At 35.0% G+C, this 19,261-nt stretch overlaps 1 protein-coding gene across 2 annotated transcripts in view; it reads right to left on the minus strand.

Moving 5' to 3' along the window:
• Positions 1-19,261, minus strand: part of LOC149551684 (NAD(P)-binding Rossmann-fold superfamily protein) — a 190,068-nt gene that overhangs the window by 52,920 nt on the left and 117,887 nt on the right. For both annotated transcript variants that reach the window (XR_016352797.1, XM_089787205.1), the window contains one exon: positions 1,108-1,173. Coding sequence is in view for 1 of the 2 variants with exons in the window: in XM_089787205.1 (XP_089643331.1) it covers positions 1,108-1,173 (66 nt within the window). In the remaining variant the exon portion in view is untranslated. The remainder of the gene's footprint in view (positions 1-1,107; positions 1,174-19,261) is intronic.

A 19,261-nucleotide genomic window follows, 5' to 3' on the forward strand; every position in this document is an offset into this window, starting at 1 on the left:
TATTTTAAACATCAATCCAATTTATCTAACCTCCTCTGTTAATCTGCCTAAAAAGTTATAATTTTCCTTTTATGTATATGATATGTATTTTATCTAACAATGATCTTGGTCAAGATGTGTTGAGTTTTGCAGCTACAATCAAATAAGGCGAGGGTAGGACTCTTATTCGCACTGTAGTGGTACATTTCTATCAAATGAATGCTCTGGATACAAACGATTTCTAACAATATGACTAATTGAAATATTTAAAATTTTCATAAGCAAGGGTACACCCTAATAGACTTCTATAAAAGGAGGTATGCCTCCTAAAGCCTTGTATTTTCTATATTTTGGACTCTCGTTTCAGGATTATTTCCTGAGAAAGACTGGAGGTTTACTTCTCCAATCTTTCTTACCAGTGCCTGCACTGAACCGAGACTTTGTTTGTTAATTTAATTAATAAAAAATAATGGGCCTTGGCCTTTTTGCCGATCAAAAAATAATAATAGACTTAATCTATTCATTTATTTTGTAAGTCTTCTTTTGGAGCGGGAACATTACACTTTGGCATGTAACCTTTCCTAAAGTTAAGGACCTCCATTGTGATTAAAGAACTTGAATTTTGTGTATAGCTGCAGTTTTCTGCCTTTATACTCAATATAAAAGTACATCTGAGATAAACTTTCCTTATGGTGGAATGCAGATAGATAGTTATCAGGTTAATTTAAAACTGATCATGACAGGCTTAGTCTAAGCCTCTTTCCGATTTAGGTGGAATGTTAATCTGGGGTGCAAGAAAATAAGTGAATAGTGTACACATTAGAAAAGTTCTCCCAATGATGTTCACGACCTGGAGTAAGTAAGGCATTATACAGTATCTCTTGTATGACCTTATAGGGGATAACACCTTTGTTGCTTTAGTGTTCAAACGATACATCACTCTATAAGCATATTTACACAAAACAGGATACAAATTTGAACACTATACCACAGAAAAAAGGATCTGGACATCCATTGCCAGTGAAAACATCTTGTTGACATAAACATTGCAATGAACAACATATTTATTCTAGTCAAAATACAAAAAGAAATCGTCTTTTAACTAAATAAGAAGAGATGAAAATTTACCTTTTCCATCAGATGATGACCTAGCAATGGCATATACTGCATGACATACATGACTGCAAGTACAGGCTGCAATGTTGGCAGGTATTATTGTGCTTAGTATATTTACAGATTGTCATTCAGCATGTATCAGAAATAAATTGCCATTCAGCATGCCAATAAACCTTGGAAGCATTATAAACTGAAACTAACTGTATGAATGAGATGTGGTTGTAAAAAAGCATTTAAAAATTACTGTAAGCGTGCAGAGAAAATGTTCTATTCCTTGTGAACCAAAAGGGATTTAAGTGCTTATAAATTTGACCTGTCTTAACTATTCAGTAAACAATATATTACGGGACAAACCATCCTGCCCTTACAGATATACATATGCCAATATGAGTATGGCTTTGATACTTATTGGGTACTCCTTTGACTGGGCCCCAATGCATTTCTATATCTAAACTAGTGGATGTGTAACGAATAGCCAATACAAATTTGTACAATATGAAATAAAACTTAAAGAGAAAAAAACTCACCCAACACACAGCAACACAAAACCTCTCCTCTTGTAATGTTTCTCGGATTGGAGCTCATATTTGAAATTACTTTTACAGAGAGAATTATATTTTGAAGTGAAACAAGTTTTTATTATAAATTACCACTTTTTTACTATTTGTACCAAGAAGCATGCAACTTGAATAGAAGTCCACTGTAATATGATGCACACTACATACAATAGTGGAAGAAATTGAACCTTGACCCAAAAAATTTAAAAGTCAAGACTGAAATTCTATACTAACTTCGAAAATTTACCAAACATCTAGAAATATCATAGTTCCCAAACTTGAAATTGGCTCGGACTCCGCAAGGCTGACTTGACTCTTGACTTGGCTATGACTCAACTACGAATGGGCAAAATGTAAAAAGCCTTGAAATTTAGAGATTTTAACAATTTAAAACTTATTTCATGCACCCTTTATTGAATATATCCTAAACACACTATAACATCATCAAATAGAAGCTAACATGCATTAACAAGGAACATAAATGATAAATCCATCACATATATGAAATGTAAATTGTAGCTTAAGTAAATAGAAAACATAGGATCATATGACATAGACATATAGAATTATAAATGTTGTCAAATCATAAATGTATGTAAGATCCATAAAACCAATGACATCAACTCATAAATCATGACACAATTGTATAAGAAATTTTCAGCACTGTATAATACAGCTGAGAAGGCAATTAGACTACACAATCTAAATGGAAAGGCCATAGCAGGCACACATCAATTTTCAGCAACATCAATGTTTGAGTTCAGTAGGAAATCATTTTGAATTAGCACATAAGCAATTTTATATCAATGTTGCATAATTGTTCATTGGAATATCTAGGTCAATTAGAAGTCATTTGACACCTAAGTAAGAAGCTTTCAAACTTTGTTTCACTTTGTTGCTTATAGATAACTATAAGAATCAACATTTGATGGTAAAATCAATCAAGAAAACCCAATTGCATAGAAAAGATTAATATCTGGTGCATTTTATTAACTAACTTTAAGTTGGAAGATTTCTTATATAAAGAATGTTATGTAGATGTTTTGCATATAGAATCATCTTCCCCTTTGACAATCAACTAGGTAAATAATTCTCATAGTGCAGTTATATATTTTGCGGAAAGGAAAAGCAACTATAGTGATAGCACAAGATAACATAGATTACATACTTGGCAAGTCATGAGAACTTGCATTTTTTCTTGCTGTGTGAGGTTAGGTAAGTTTCATCCACCAAGTTTTTTCCAGTTTTTACCAAACTTGCCTGGACTTGCTGATTTATGGGCCCGATTTCTGGCAATTTAAGATGATTTCTGAAGAATCGCCAAGTTGGGTGATTTATTGCCATTACTCACCGAGCTGAGTCAAAGAATCACCACTACTCATTTGGCTTTGCTCGGATCACTGAATTGCCTGAATCATGACAATTCTAGGATCTCTGAGAAATACACAAGTTAAGAAAAATATATTTCAAAACACATATATTAGTAATATAACTGACTCGATGAAACATAGTATTGATTTTCTTCAAATTTTGGGTTTAGATTTGTTAATGGTGTAGCTTCAATCTAATTGATTTAACCATAAGATACATTGCTATGTTTACTAGTTAATCATTTCAATTAGTAATCATTAGACAATTAATGTATAAACACATTTATGTATTATATATATAATTAATAATTGTCTAATATGTATTAATCATAAATAATATAAAGATGATAGAGCTTGGAAAAAGAGGGGGCAAATAGAGGATATACTTCAGTTGATTTTTGAAGAACTTGATCGTATCTATTCAGAGGGAATAAACCATGTTGAGATCGATTCTCAAGTGACCAATAAACTATAGCAGTTAGAGGACTCTAAATCATGAATGTTATTTCATGATTGTTTTTGGCCATGTGTACATCATGAGGAAGTGATGACTTCCAAATGATTATCAATTGTATTTATTAAAGTTATTGGAAGGTGGCGATCTTACAATAATGTAATCTTCTATTACAATCGATATCTTAAGATGTATAAGCAGATCATGATAGATTATATCTTGCACAGTAAATTAATTTCCTTAAACAAACCATGAATATAATGTTCCTATGGTAAGTATTATTGAGGATACTTGTGCACATACCTTATGAAAATATTGAGTATTTGGTGAATATCACGCGACTTGATATTCTGAGGCCATTACTTGTGATATCATGAGATGATATCACTATGAACATCTTGAGTACTTGGTGAATATCATGCGACTTGATATTCTGAGGCCATTACTCGGAGTACTTGGTGAATATCATGCAACTTGATATTCTGAGGCCATTATTCTTGATACCATGAGATGATATCTAAATTGTGACTATCTTCTGATCAAAGATATTCTTAATCATGCCATTCTGGATATTACTTTGAGGTAATAGCTAATCCTATGTTTATCCTCCTTAACTAAGAGGGAGTGTTAATGTTATTGTAGTTTCATTTGGATAAATCCAATGAGACAATACTAATTGCACACACACACACACACACACACATATATATGAGATATAAATTTATATATATCTAAGTATTATTATTTAGAGAAATTAATATAATAAGACTAAAGAGATGCTATATATATATATATATATATATATATATATATATATATATATATATATATATATATATATATAAGAGCATGTGTTACTGAATAAACATTTCCCATAAAGGGACATGTCTCTCCATGTCTCATCCACAATATAAATAAGAGACAGATCACTGTCTTTGTAAAACACATAAAAACACAGGCAGTGCTACTACATTTGCAGTTATCCTAAACTCAACAAGAATACTCAAAATGAATACGTTATATGCAAACTAACTCATGGATACTAAAGGAAGGAGCTTCAAGAACACACTATGTCAAGATCAATCAATAAAGAGACAACCAAGTGACAATATCGTTGTTATATAGTAATCATGAACAGAAAAGGCTTTCAGAAATTACAGACAAAAGAACCATGTGTAAGCAGTAATCCATGTATGGGCAGAGATTCCTGTGCAAGTCAAATGACTCAAAAGATTGATATGTCAAAGGTGCTTCGACTATATTGAGAATGCCAACTATATCACTTCAACATTTATCACTTTAAGCAATACTTTGATTTCTAGAAGGCTACCAACCACATGATGGATTAAAGTATTCCCAAGAAATAGAAATAATAAAAGTCATCAATATGGTTGTGCAGTTCTAGAGACTTCTTTAATGTGCAAACAAACTAATATACTGAATCATCCAAAGCAAGTAATCTTTCAAGTGGTGCGACCTGTATCAAGATGCAACTTACTTTATGTGCAAGCCCAATAGAAATAAAGAGTTTGAAGAAGGCAGCGATCTCAGTAATAAATGAAGTTATCAGAAGCAACTAAATCTGAAGATAGTCATATTAATCATGGGCTTTCAATGAACAAATGTAAGCAGTGATTTGGAAAATTCAATCAGACATGAACAGCAATGACTTCAATGAAAGTTTCATTAAACATAAACAAGGCTGCACTTAAGTTGAACAAAGATAAAGTGACAATTCTTGATAAATGAACAGCGATTGAAACAATTATTTTTAGCATCATCTATAAACAGCAATTAAAGCTTGATACAAACTAAAAGCTAGCCCAATACATGAAAAGGTGCTATGTATGTTTTGAAAGATTTCATTCAAAAAATGAAAAATCAGAATTGGCATGTCATTGATCAAAACAGCAATAAAAAAGTCAGCAACCAGGTGTTAAGATTCAAGAATGAAATCCCTCCTACTTTTCCAAGTAATCTCATTTAGGGATTGTCAGCAGACTTATTTAGACACTGTTTTGTGAAGTTTTCAGTGTTTATTTTAGTTATTTGTTTCCAAATTTGAATGGAATATTTTTAGAGTTTGCATGATGGTTTTATTTTGCAATAGATGCAAAATCTAAATTGATGTTAAACAAGCCAATTCCAATATTTCAACTTGTACAGTTTGTTCCTCTTTATGAACTTCAAAGTGACATTGAATATTGAAGAGGAGAATTTGAATTGTGGCGCCAAGATATTTTTGTTCCAGCTATACCAATAACAATCATTGCTGCTATACTATTTAATTCTTTGCTATTTTGGGCCATACAAGTCTCTACCAGGACTGAAATGTCCCCTTTATTGGACAGTGAGAAAAGTAAGACCAAAACATATATAATATTAAATTTGGTTTTTGAGAGCTTAATTTAGAATAAAAAAGGCCAATTTAATATTATTAAAGTGAGCTAAAAGGTGACAAAAGGGGAATAAGACAAAAGATAGGAGAGGAAGGAAGCTCAAGAGTCACATGTTGGGTCCTTAAATAAGGGATGAGGAGTTCATTTTGGCATGCTTCATTTATGATTCAGACTTCATTGTCTCTCTTATAGAGTTATTTGGAAAGCTTCAACTTCCACACAACTTGAGGATAGAAAGCCTCGTGCTGGTAGACAGTGGACACAACCCTATTGTCTGTGGAGACGCCACCCCAGGTGTCTCACTTGTGCTTACACTTTCTTATATTTCCAATCTGACCATATTTAAGATTAGACTTGATGTTTGTTATTGTATTGCTGATGTACAATGCAATAACATATTTTTGAAGAATTTATATGAACTTGTTGGTCATGATATTGTATTGCTGAATATTACAATACAATAGAAATTTCTGAGGTTTTCTATATAAGCGTTTGTTGTTCATTTGCTAATCAAAACTGAAGTTTAATGCATAAAGCAATCTGTTTGCATTCTGAAATTTATTGTCAGAGAAGTTGTGGAAAATATCCATCTGTGATATTACAGTGGTATCAGGGAATCAATCTTGCCATCCTGTGGAGTTTGTGCAAAAATAAGAATTTTGACAGAAGTTTAAGAGTTATCTTTTCAAAGACAAACTTGCAGCGATTTAAATATTTGCAAAACTAAAAGTTCCATTTTCAGATAGTCAAGAGTTCACCCGGTTTAGTAAAAAGGAATATCTTGAGAAATTTGTTGTGTGCAAATTTGTACAAACTTCATCGACAGACAAAATTTGTAAGCACCTGTGCTTGATTCAAAATTTTCTACTGAAGTGTACAATAATGTTTATTGCTAGAGATACATAATATTCTGAATATTGCACAAAGAATATTAAATAAGAATGAAATATTTTCTCCCTCTATATCTTTAATCGAATGTTCCAGCTATCATTTGTCGTGAGTTCTGCTGTGGTTGGTGTTAGAGATTGCAAGTTCTAGTAAAAGGATTGGAAGAAAATATATTAAGTATAGCTGAAGTGTTGTGTGGTATGCTAGATGACAGATAAAATCTATGGTTCGCATAGGAAGCTTTGTTACTCAAGTTTGTATTGTTTTGAACAATGACAGTAATAGGACGAAGATTACTACTCTTGGGGGCATGTACATGGTGTAGAACCATTATCAAAGTATGAAGGTAGTAATAGCACGTTTATTAGTGATCACAATGGCTTGGAGATTAGACAACGAAAGGCAGTGTCGCACAGCTAATCACGTTGGAATCACATTTCAGACAAGAGAGTGAAGTCATGATGGGATTGAACCAGAGGAGGCGAAAGAACTTCAACAGGACACTTAGAGAGCTATTCGCCACCCTCTTAAAATACTAAGTGGACTATTGTATCTTCCGTGAGAGGCAATTCATGCAATACATGACTATACATATTCCAAGATTTTAATTCATAGACTTTAGGGATTATCATTTGTAAAAATATTGGCCGGCTTCAGTTAGCACAAAATAACAAGTTGATACCATGATTAACTTGACTGTAAGTTCAGCTAATACCAAGTCGAGGCTTGTTACATATCAATATTGTGTTTTTTCGTTGGAGTTTAAAACCAGACCAAGAGTTTCCAATAATAGGAGATGGAAATCAAAACATCTGAGAGAAAAATGATTGTCGTAATAGTTTAAGGCATGGGGATTTTAACATAGGCTGACTCCTATTTGTCAGGAATTGAAGATTACCATTTTGCATGGAGACTTGCAATACACTTATTTTGCGTGCAGATTCCCCTCTTGTAGCATATCAACGATTCCCATATATGCACGGTTATTTCTATGGGCACTTGATGCAACTGCAAAAACCGTTGGTAGTGAACCAGATTGTTTAGAACATTTGCAGGATACTTTCTGAACTTGTTGGTGCCAACGGTGTTTTCTCTTACTCCTAGGCTTCATTATTTAAGGTGGCATCAAACATATTGGGCTTCTTGTTTAAGAGTTGTGATTGTATCTTAGTGGGAACTATTAATAGGGGCATCACATATGCACAAAAGTATATACAAGTTCCTAAGTTCACATAGCTATTTGGTGTTTGTAAATTTATAGAGCTTCTAAGAAATAGAATTGGCACTTTGTAATCACCCCATCTTTTAGCCTTCACGTTCTCCAAAGGCTAAGTGGAGCATAAGAAGAAATTAAATTTATTTTTTATAGTCATTAAATAAATTAAAAATTAAAAGGTGACTTTATATTTAATTAATTTAATTAATTATTGTATTGCCAAGGAAGAGTCTCTAGAGAATGCATTAATTATTGGAAGGGGAAAGCCTCTAGTAAATGCAATTAATTAATGTTTTAGTTCCTTCTAGAAGGGTGAAAGAAAAAGGATAAATAGGGGTGAGAGTCTCATTGTTTAGCATCGGATGATTGTGAATTGCATTTGATAAGAGCTTGGATGTGTAAGTCATATCTTTCTTGGCACTAGAGGACGTTCATCCTCTCTTGTAACATTCTAGACATCATTCCCTTGGGGTCTGGCCTTTGGAATACATTGCTATGTACTTGATTCTATCATTGTGAGAACTAATATTATTTTAGCAGCGGTTCAATTTTCAATTTATATAAATTCCTTCTTGCTCATGTTGTGTGGATTGAAACCTATGCAAAGACATTTAAATCGCTTTCAGCAATTGGTTTAGTTCTTGGACATTTCCAAGGTGCCCATTACAATGGTATCAAAGCTATAAGTCTTGCCATCCTATGGAGATCTTCAACATCTATGTTTGAGCATGCGACAAGGGCTTTATAATCGTCACAATACCAAAGCAAGACAAAGTAGGAGTTCAAACTTGCAGAACAAACAGGGTAGTTCATCTGTGCAGAGGGACATACAATCTAGTCATAAAAATACAAAGGAGATATTCTTCGAACAAGACAGCAGTATAGGTGATCGAGATGATAGGAATACCGGTCCAGATCAGGAAAATGTAATGTTGAGGTTACTGGATACATTTCAAGAGCAGAATAGGCGAATGGATATGATGTTGCAGCTAATGGATAGACAGATGGGCATCAATATTAATCCGGGTGACGCCAACAATGGAAACAACAATAATAGGGGCAATGATAATGGAGGCTGAGGCAACATTAATGGTGACAATGGACATGACAACAATAGGAATGAGGCTGATAACTTTAGACCTATTGCATGCCCAACTCAAACAGCCAGCTCGAGACCTCTTCTACCCACCTTTCCACCCAAAGATCTAGTTCAGCCGATTAATGAACTGTAGATTACGAAGTTACAAGATCAGTTCAGGAGGGATTGGGAGGCTAGTGGACTAGAGTTTCAAGCGGACATCTCTCTCAGAGATTACTTGGACTTGAGGATGAGACACATGCCCAGATCAGCGGGAAGAAGTCAAAACCTTGAGCTGAGAAAGAAAGTTAGGAAACTTTCTTTACCTTATTATGATGCTTCAGGGAAGATGACCGCACGAGCTTGGGTGCAAAAGATGGATACATACTTGCAACTGAATCCTATGCCTAAAGAGGAGGCTATAAAGTATGCGGCTATTCACTTGGATGGATCGGCACATGAGTGGTGGCACCATGGCATGGTAACCTTGGGGCATAATCAGATCACATCTTACGAGGAGTTCACTGAGAAGCTCATAGAGATATTTGATACCAAGGATCCCGAATTACAGTTTAAGGAGTTGGCACAACTCAAGCAGTGGGGATCAGTTGAGACGTATATCAGTGAGTTTCAGAGGTTAGTTGTGTTGGTCACAGATATTTCAGAGAGGAGATTAATACTGTTGTTTATGGATGGACTCTCAGAACCCTTGCGAGGTTGGGTCAAGAGGCATGACCCAGCTACGTTGTAGGAGGCCACTAAAAAGGCTCATGACTTAGCACCTTCTTCATTTAGGAGCAGATTTCAGCACAAGGATTCTTATATGAAAAAGGACAAGGAGAAGAACAAAAAAACTATTCACAAGGATGCTAAGCCAAAAAAGAAATAAGTTGGATAATGACACCTTGAATGATTTAAGAAAGAAGAAGTTATGTTTTCATTGCAGAGAGTCTTTGGATTTATCTCATAAGTGTCCTCTCAAGGCTAAGGCAAATCAAATGGAGTATTTCTCAGCAGAAGAGTCATAGTCAGAGAGGGAGGATCAGCACTCCGATTCAGATAAGGATAGCACTACAGAGGAGAGCAGCATTCCTGAGGATGAGAAGTCATTAGCACGATTAACAGGGGCTCAGAAGGCAATCACATTTAAGGTCAGGGGTACTATCCAAAGGCAGAAAGTGATCTCACTCATTGACACTGGGGCTACACATAATTTTATAGATGCACAATTGGTGGCCAAGAGAGGTCTACAGACCAAAGAGAAAATCGAGTTTAGAGTCATGGTAGCTAATGGTGACAAACTATTGTGTACTCGGAAGATATCTAATCTTCACATTAGGTTTGGAGATGGCTATGAGTTGGAGGATGAGTTCTATGTGGTGGACATGGGAGACTATGATGTCATCCTCGACATGACATGGATGGCCTCGCTAGTAGAGTTCACACTTAACCTAGCAAAATTGGAGATGAAGTTTTAGCATGAGGGAAGAACAGTTGTACTTAGAGGACTTTCAAATGGGAGTTGCAGAGTAGTTTCTCTGAGGAGAATGCAGAGACTTTCGGCATAATAACATAGAGTGGGCAGCAGAATGTTTCACTATTGCAACTTCACAAGAGCCACAGGTGAAGAGTCATCCACCAGATATTCAGAAGATACTTGACAGGCACACTAAGGTATTTGGTGAGATTCCACATGGGGTTCCTCCTGACAAGGGGATAGAGCATGTTATTGAGCTCAAGGAGGGAGCCAAACCAGTCATGATTACTCCTTATCGTCATCCTAAGAAACACAAGGATGAGATAGAGAGGGCAATTAAGGAGTTGTTGGAGATGGGGCATATCAGGCCTAGTAAGAGCCCCTTTGCTTCAACAGTAGTGTTGGTAAAAAGGAGGATGGGACGATGTGCATGTGCATCGATTACAGGGCATTAAATAAGAAGACCATTAAGAACAGATATCCCATCCCACGAATAGATGAGCTGATTGATGAGTTATGTGGTGCATGCTTTTTTACAAAGATTGATCTACGGTCAAGGTATCATCGGATCAGGATGAGGGAGGAGGACATTGAGAAGACAGCTTTTTGGTGTCACTATGGCCACTTCGAGTTTTTGGTTATGCCATTTGGGCTAACCAATGCCCCTGCTGCGTTCCAGAGTTGCATGAATCAGGTATTCAAGGAGCAACTTAGGAGATTTGTCTTGATTTTCTTTGATGACATTTTAGGCTTTAGTAAGACTTGGGAGGAGCATTTACAACATCTTGAGATGGTGCTGTCCACTTTGGAGAAAGAGTCACTGTATGCCAAGGAATCTAAGTGCAAGTTTGGGATGACTGAGCTACTATACCTTGGGCATATCATCAGCGCAAATGGAGTTCGAGTAGATCTTGAAAAAATTAGGGCTATTGTTGATTGGCCTACTCCTACGAATCTTACACAACTTAAGGGATTCCTTGGTCTCTACAGATTTTACAGGAGATTTGTTAAGGGATTTTCACAGATCGCTGCACCCTTGACAGACCTTACCAGGAAAGAGGTCTACACATGTACAGAGGCAGATCAGAGAAGCTTCGATCATTTCAAGAAGGTGATGTCATCATGTCAAGTATTAGCTCTGTTGTCTTACATTTTGTCATCACAAAATGTTGATAACAGAACAAAACTTTTCCAAGCTAGTTTCGCATTTCTCTAAGCTTGAATTTGATATTCAATTGTTTAATGTTGATCGGCTGATCAATTTCAATTTAAATATCAAATTTTTTTACTAAAGACCTTCGTCAAGTCATTTTTGTTTTGTTTTCTATCAAGCCTTTGCTTGATTTTTGAAGCCTTCACAGTTTGTTCTTTGTTTTTGAGTTTTTGTTTGCTTGTTTTTGGTCCTTTGGATTTGCTCATGTCATGCCTTTCATTTTCCCCTTCAATTCGGTCTAACCTAGGGGTCAATCGTGTTGGAGTTGAGGAAAGCCAACTCCGAAGACGCCCAAGATCACCTGCATGCGAGAACCTGTCAAAGAGAAGCCAAGAAGAGGAAGAGCATAGAGCAAGGGAAAAACCCTAAACGGACATGAGAGACAATATGTGCAAACACAAGAAGAAAATGTATTTACAATATGCACAATGTTATGTGATGAAAATACAATGAGGGAGAGGTTGCTTATAAAGACCTCAAGGAAGCTTGTAGAACAAGCTAGAAGGTGGTAGAAGATAAGCTTGACAACTTAGCACATATCTACAAAAGGTGGAACATGCTAGAAGGGAACAAACTCCCGTGTTGTCAACAACTTACCACTACATGCATTAAATACAAAATATTAAATAAATGCATTTACCTAAGTAAGCTTAAGTAAATAGAATAAATAATTAATAAATTAATTATTTACTCTAACAAATCGGAGTTGTCAGTCAAGAAATATGGTCATTTTAGTGCCTCAAAAGTGGACATTTTAAGTGCAATAGCACAAATTAAAAAAATGATGTTATATTTTCATTTTAACATTCACTTTTTCAAAAATATAACATTTACTCACTTTTTGTTATGTTTTGAAGTTACTTTTCATTTAAATTTATAACTTAAAGTGACTATAGTGCACTTTATGTTATAATTTTAAGTTGAGTTACTTTTTAATTTTTCACTTAAAGTGACTATAGAACTATATAGTTACTTTTTAAATTTTTGATTTTTTAATCAAATACTTATATAAATGTCACTTTAACTTAATGTTTATGAATTATATTGATTAATATGATACATAATGTTATTTTTGACCCCTATTGTTGACATTTTTATAAAAATAAGTGAAATACATAACTTAAAATCCTCAAAATGGGCATTTTATGTGCATATGCATGTAAAAAACTATGAAAAGTGGAAACTTTTCATGCTATTGCACATAAAAATTCACTTTGAGGACATTTTTCATGCCATTACATCCGAAGCTTGTTGAAGTGGACCTTTTTGATGCAATGGCATGAAAAGTTGAGTTTTTATGCTTGTGCATCAAAAAGGTGAGACATGTTTATAAAATATGTGATTCCAAAAAGTGAGATTTTAGAGTCTTACACATTTTAAAATATGCAATGAGTCTCAAAAAGTGAGATTATGTCTCAAGACATATTTTAAAACATGCAATGGACTCTAAAAGGTCCGATTTTGCCTTCCAACATGTTTTAAAATATGTAATGAACATAAAAATGTCCTATTGTGTGAAGAAAACATGTTCTTGCTCCAAAAACCTCCGATTTTGATCATAGCTTTTGATTTTCTCCATGGATTTGGATGAAATCACTTGCATTCAAAAAGTTTTGGAATGGTGATCATTTTGCCCTCATCAAAAATCAATTTATTGCACCCAAAAACATGTTTAAAACTTCCAATCTATGGCACGAGTTTGCATAAAACTTCATAAATCTGCAAAGTTTCATCACGTTTTTGTATGGAATCAAATCGTTTTAGCCCTATTTGCCGATTATATTGCTTGAAGATCATCATTTTGGTGTTAAAGCATCAAATCGTTTTACTTGGAAGATCATGTTTTTTGCTTGTGTTGGCAAAAACATCCCAAGAACATGCAATCTTTAAAACGTTAGAAGTTGGAGAAGATTTAGGGCACGTTTTGGCATCTTGAAAACTAATCTCCTTGTTTGCTGCCCTTCATCATTCAAATTTACAAGATTTGAAAAGTTCTCACCATTTTTGAAAAAGATTTCAAACAAAGAGCATCTTTTCCTTCATTTTTAGCACTTATTCTTCATGTAAGTGGACCTCTTCTTTCTTGCAAATTAATTCATGCTTATCTTTGCTGATTTTATGCATGAAATCATTGAATGGTTGCCATTTGTAAAAATCTTTGCCTTAGAATGTGCATTTTTCCTTCAAATATGAATTTCTCCTTCATTTTGATGTTTTTTGTTCTTCCCCAAGTTCCAAATTCAAATTTCATCTTTGGAGTGCACTGCATCTTGGCATGTTTTGAGTTGTTTTCAAAGGTATGTTTTTTTTTTTTTCTTTTTTTTGTTTTGGTTTTGTGTGCTTGTTTGTCCGTTTTTCTCCATTTGGAGAAGTTGCAAGTTTTTTCCCAAAAACTTGTTTTTCGTTCATTACATGCAAAAACATTATCATTTTTCACATTCCATTTCCATGTCATTACATCCCACATCTCATCTGGGAAATGCAATTACATGTTTTTCACTTCATTCGCCATCTGCATGTGCATGTAATCCCATTTTCATCCATCTCATTTTTCGCTTCCATTCGCACGACACGATTACACGAAATGTCTTACGAGTAATTACATCCAAAAGGTCCGATTTTGATCAAAAGTCATATTTTGAAAAGACAAAAGGATGTCATTTTCGCTTTCTGTGTACTTTGACTTATTCCTTCCTCCAAAAGTGACTATATAATTCATTATCTGACCTCCATTGTTTCATTTCCATCTTCATATATGCATTCGTGCTTACATAAAAAAGTACATGTTTCCACCTCATTACATGTTTTACATGTTACCCTTCATCTGCATATACACATAAAGTGTACCCCTTTCATTTGCACTTACATCTCATTTCACTTTCCACCTTCCGTTACATGTTGCATTTACATATATGCATGTTTCATTCAATAAAGCCTTGAAAACTTTAAGTCACTTTTGAAATCAGCAACTTTCACTTTGCACGCATTTCCACGCATTTCACCTTCGCACATTTTCATTCTATTCCATTTCATTTTCCATATCCACACTTTCATTTCATTTCATTCCACATTCCGTTCATTCCATTTCTCTTTTCACTCCATTGCATATGCATATGCTTTCTCTTCGAAAGTCACTCCTTTTCGAATCTTCACTGCTGCTCCAGATTTCACTTGCATGGAGATTCCTTTTGATGATGTATTTGTGTTTTGGGATTTTTGTGTTGCAGTACAAGCACAAGAAATGTCCTTTCAATCCAAATCCAAGGGCAAGATGAAATACCAATATGACAAAGAATTGGCTCATGCAGTTCCTTCTTCAGTTATGTCTGTTCTTGATAACGTGCTAGACACCAAGATTGGTCACGTAGATGTAGTTGATATTCTACAAAGGATTGAAGCTCCAGCTACACATGAGATGAAATGTATTAAAAGAAGCAACATCCATTTGGTTTCTACATTTCTCATGGTGGCCATAGAACCTAATTTTGTTTATGGATGTGCTCGGTGCTTCACTCTAAAGACAAGGAATACTAAAGACACTGACGGCAAGGTTATCATTAGCCTCAATCCTGAAATGATTGAACAAATCTTCAAAGTTCTTCGAAAATCAGAATGTGTTGATTTGACCAAAGAATCGTCATTAGCTTGCTGGAATGAACAAAAAAACAACTATCAAAAGTAGGTCAACCTTTACTAGTTAAATAAGAGAAGCAATTTTTCCAGGTGGTCAAAGACTCTTCATCGGTCAAATTTTAAACAAGAATACAAGGATCTCATCATCCTTCTCAACAAAATCTGTGGTCTTAAGGATTCTTCCAATTTTGAGCCATGGATGTATAAATTTATGTTTCAAATCATAGAGAACAAAGAACGCATCTTTTGAGGAGAGCTTATCAGTACTGTGCTCTATCAGTAGATATGCAATGTAAGAACATCAGTACCTTTTTACATGAATTCATATCTAGCTTACATTGCTGCTACTATGGAATCTTTTTCGGGTCTTTCCTCCAAAGGTGATCGTCTTCAAGTACCTGTTTGGGAATACTATGACCAAATCACTTTGGCTAACAGTAAATACCATTACAAAAAAGTCCAAGATGCCTTCTTTGGACATTACAGGTGTCTGTTCGACAAACAGTTGTGTATCAAAAGAGTATCTAATGCAGCATGGGAAAAGGTAAACCAATACGGCTGCATTTTTCTTCAATTTCTCACTTTCACATAATTGAGAGTTTGATATTTCAAAGGAGAGTTGTATACCTTACCTAGGTATGCTACAGATCGAATCATTCTAATGGAGTTAGCCAAACAACTCATGGACGTGCAGAATGATCAGCATGCGTCACAGGCTCGGATTTAGCATCACCTCAGCTAGGCCTTTATCTATTGGCAATTATTCAATTGTTTCTGTGCCTAAAGCAAAGAATATGGAAGCAGAGTTGCAATTGATTACATTGAAAAGGTTCAAGGCTAGATTTCATTTTAATTATCGAGAGATGAACTCTCAAATAAAGAGGGCCTACACTCATGTTCATCGCATTGAAGATATTTGGATTGACATGAGAACAGAGCTTGATATTATGAAGATGGATTATTGCAGGTTAACCTTGCAACAAATAATCGATCTTAATATGTTGGAAATCCCTCCAGATTTCCAAGTTAAAGATGATGGTAACATCCTTGATCCGGAATTTCATCAAGCCAGCTTTGATAAAATGTGTCATTTTCCTATTCAATGGCAACAAAAAGAAGGTACATCTATTATGGACAGGTTTCAATCCATCTTAGCAAACACTAACAAGTGGTTGAAAAGTAGAGGCTTAAAAAGAGTAAATCCTAAGATGGGTCTGGATAGTGGAAGTTTTGGTCCTCCTAGCAGGAAGTCACAACTGGAAATTACAGAGAAAGATGGTGCTTCATCTTCAAATATCAAGAGTACTCTCAATTTCAAATTAAAGGGCAGAAAAGGAACTAAATCATCTCAAGTTTATGAACCAATTCAAGAATCAGTGACAGAATCAGAAGAAGAATTGGAAATAGAATCCGAGAAAGAAGATTTAGATGAAGAAGGCGAAATTAGGATCACATCTCCTCCAAAGCCTACACAAGTTTGCACATCTTCTCCACATGAAGAGCCTTTTTAGCATGAGGTTGATGATGATTTAGATTCATTTTCTACTGTTTTCACTCACTCCATTCCAGTCTCGGGAGGATAACACCATGGCTCTTCTGATTTCACCTGCTGCTCCTTGTGTTCCTGCACATGATCAATTTGAACACTTAGGAAATGTGTTTGAAGATTTTTTGACTCTTACTAGTGGTCAAGTTTCCCAACTTGATACATCTTTGACAAGATTTGAACTTTTCATGATAGAATCTTCACAATATGTTCCTATGCCTACAGCAGTGCAAACTAAATCCTGTTCAGTCACTATAGATATACAATCTGGATCAATGCCAATTGTCTCCACTGTGCCTGCTTCTACAGATGAAAGTTTCAGTCTACCTGCATGGTTGAGTAGAATAACAACAAAGAGAAGGAAGGTGGTTTTTCCTCCTGACAATCTTCTTGTGAAAAACACTAAATCCAAATCTCTAAAGGACAAGATTGTTTCTAGAATTTTGGTTGATTCTGACAAAACCAAGTATGTTGAAGTTGTTGAGCCCTTAGTAGATAAACCTGTTGAAGAACTTACTAGCTCCAATTATAAACTTACTAAGATTGAAGTTGGAAAGCAATCTCGTTTGAGTTCTTTACAAGATGCTCATGATGCATTAGCAAACGTATCGAAAGCAATCATGAGCTTTGGGAAAAGAAGAATCGGTTGAAACAAGAAGTAGCTCATTTGAATGAGGTCACCCAGAAGCAATCTTCTCAAAATGTTGTTGTTGCATCACAAACATCTAAAGAGAGAAGGTTGATTGAAGCTGCTAAGTCTTGGATACAAGAAATCATTGTTGGAGTTCAAGCTATCACAGAAACACTTGCAGTTCTAAGGCGTGTTAAAGAGATGAACAGAATGGAACTAAGCTTAATTTCTTCTTTGACTCAAGAGGCAGATAATCTGAAGGAAATCCTTGAGGATTGGGATGAAATGATGAAGTTTGATCTAGATGCTATGGTCTCATGTGACGTTCTTCCATCATGTGAAATGTTTTTCAGATTTCAAGGACTCATTGGTTACAAGGAAGAGACCTTAAGAAAGTTGATCACAAAGTGGCTCTTGAAGATTGTCAAGCAGTTGAAACAAGCCTTACTTGTGATTTGGAGCGATTGGGATGCCATGTTATTGATAATCTTCGTAATCTTTTGGCAATAGAAAGAGTGAATTCAGAATATACAATCAGGATCAATGCTGATGTAGATTCTGAAGATTTTGGTTCACACACAATGAACAAGTTTGTTTTGTACAAATCCTTGAGAAGACACTTGTTAGATAATACAACAGCAAATTCCAAAATTGTTCAATCAGCATATGAAAATGCAGTGAGAATTGAAGCCATGTCAAAGACTATGGAGATTGTTGATCTTCCCACAATGCGTGACGTCATTGTGAAATTCAAGGCATTAAAAAGCAATCTCTAAGATTGTTGTATAATTTCTATTTCATAGTTGTTTAGAATGCATTACATAAAAAAGTGTAATTGCATGTATTGCGAATTTATACAAAAGATGTAATGCGAGTTGCATGTGCAGTTGCATGTAACCCTTTAGTTTCTATAGTTAGACTTGGTCAAAGTTGGTTGAGTTGGTCCCACTTTTTCCTTCCCCTTTTTCTCAACTTCTTTGCCTATATAAAGGAGTGCCCCACTCATTGTAAAATCATCATTATTTTTATGCAAGAGAGCTCTAGAGAAATTGTGCCAGCGAAACTTGGTTTGTGTTAGCATTATTTTGAAAAAAAGTGAATACAAAGGAGCATTTGAGACTTAACTTTGATTAAGTGAAATTGTTGCTTGTATGAATTGTAAGCTTTGTCTATAATTCATTCAACTTATCTTTGATTTGTACTATCTTTTGTTATTGATATTGCATCTTGTGATTGATAAAAAAGAGTTGAGAAACAATTGAAGCCCGAGCTTTGACCAGAAGCAATTGTGAAAATCCATAGCGAGAAGCTTTGTCTGTAGCTTGTATTTTTGTCTTGATTTGCAAAATAGTTAGATTGTTCTTACTTTTAGGAGTCTTTGTGCCCTAATTGTAAAGATTTTACCATATAGAAGTACAACAGGACTTAGAGCCAAACTGGTATGTTTTGGCTAACCTTTGAGTTAGTAAAAATTTATCAATATCACTATTTCCAGCTCATGATAGAAGTGTAATTAGAGATTCACCTTGCCCATTATTCACCTTACGAATAAGTGGATCCTTTTTTGAAAGTTAAGAAGAAAGGATAATAGTAACACCCTGTTTATAAATCTCTCAATTTCTTGCTTACCTTGAGTTGATCCAAGGAACAATGAGAAGGGGGAGCCTTCCCTTTAAGGTAGGAGAGACTCTGTCTCACACGTTG

Source organism: Cupressus sempervirens, chromosome 6, assembly GCF_028749045.1.
Source record: "Cupressus sempervirens isolate cs-2001-9-10 chromosome 6, ASM2874904v1, whole genome shotgun sequence".
NCBI lineage: Eukaryota > Viridiplantae > Streptophyta > Pinopsida > Cupressales > Cupressaceae > Cupressus > Cupressus sempervirens.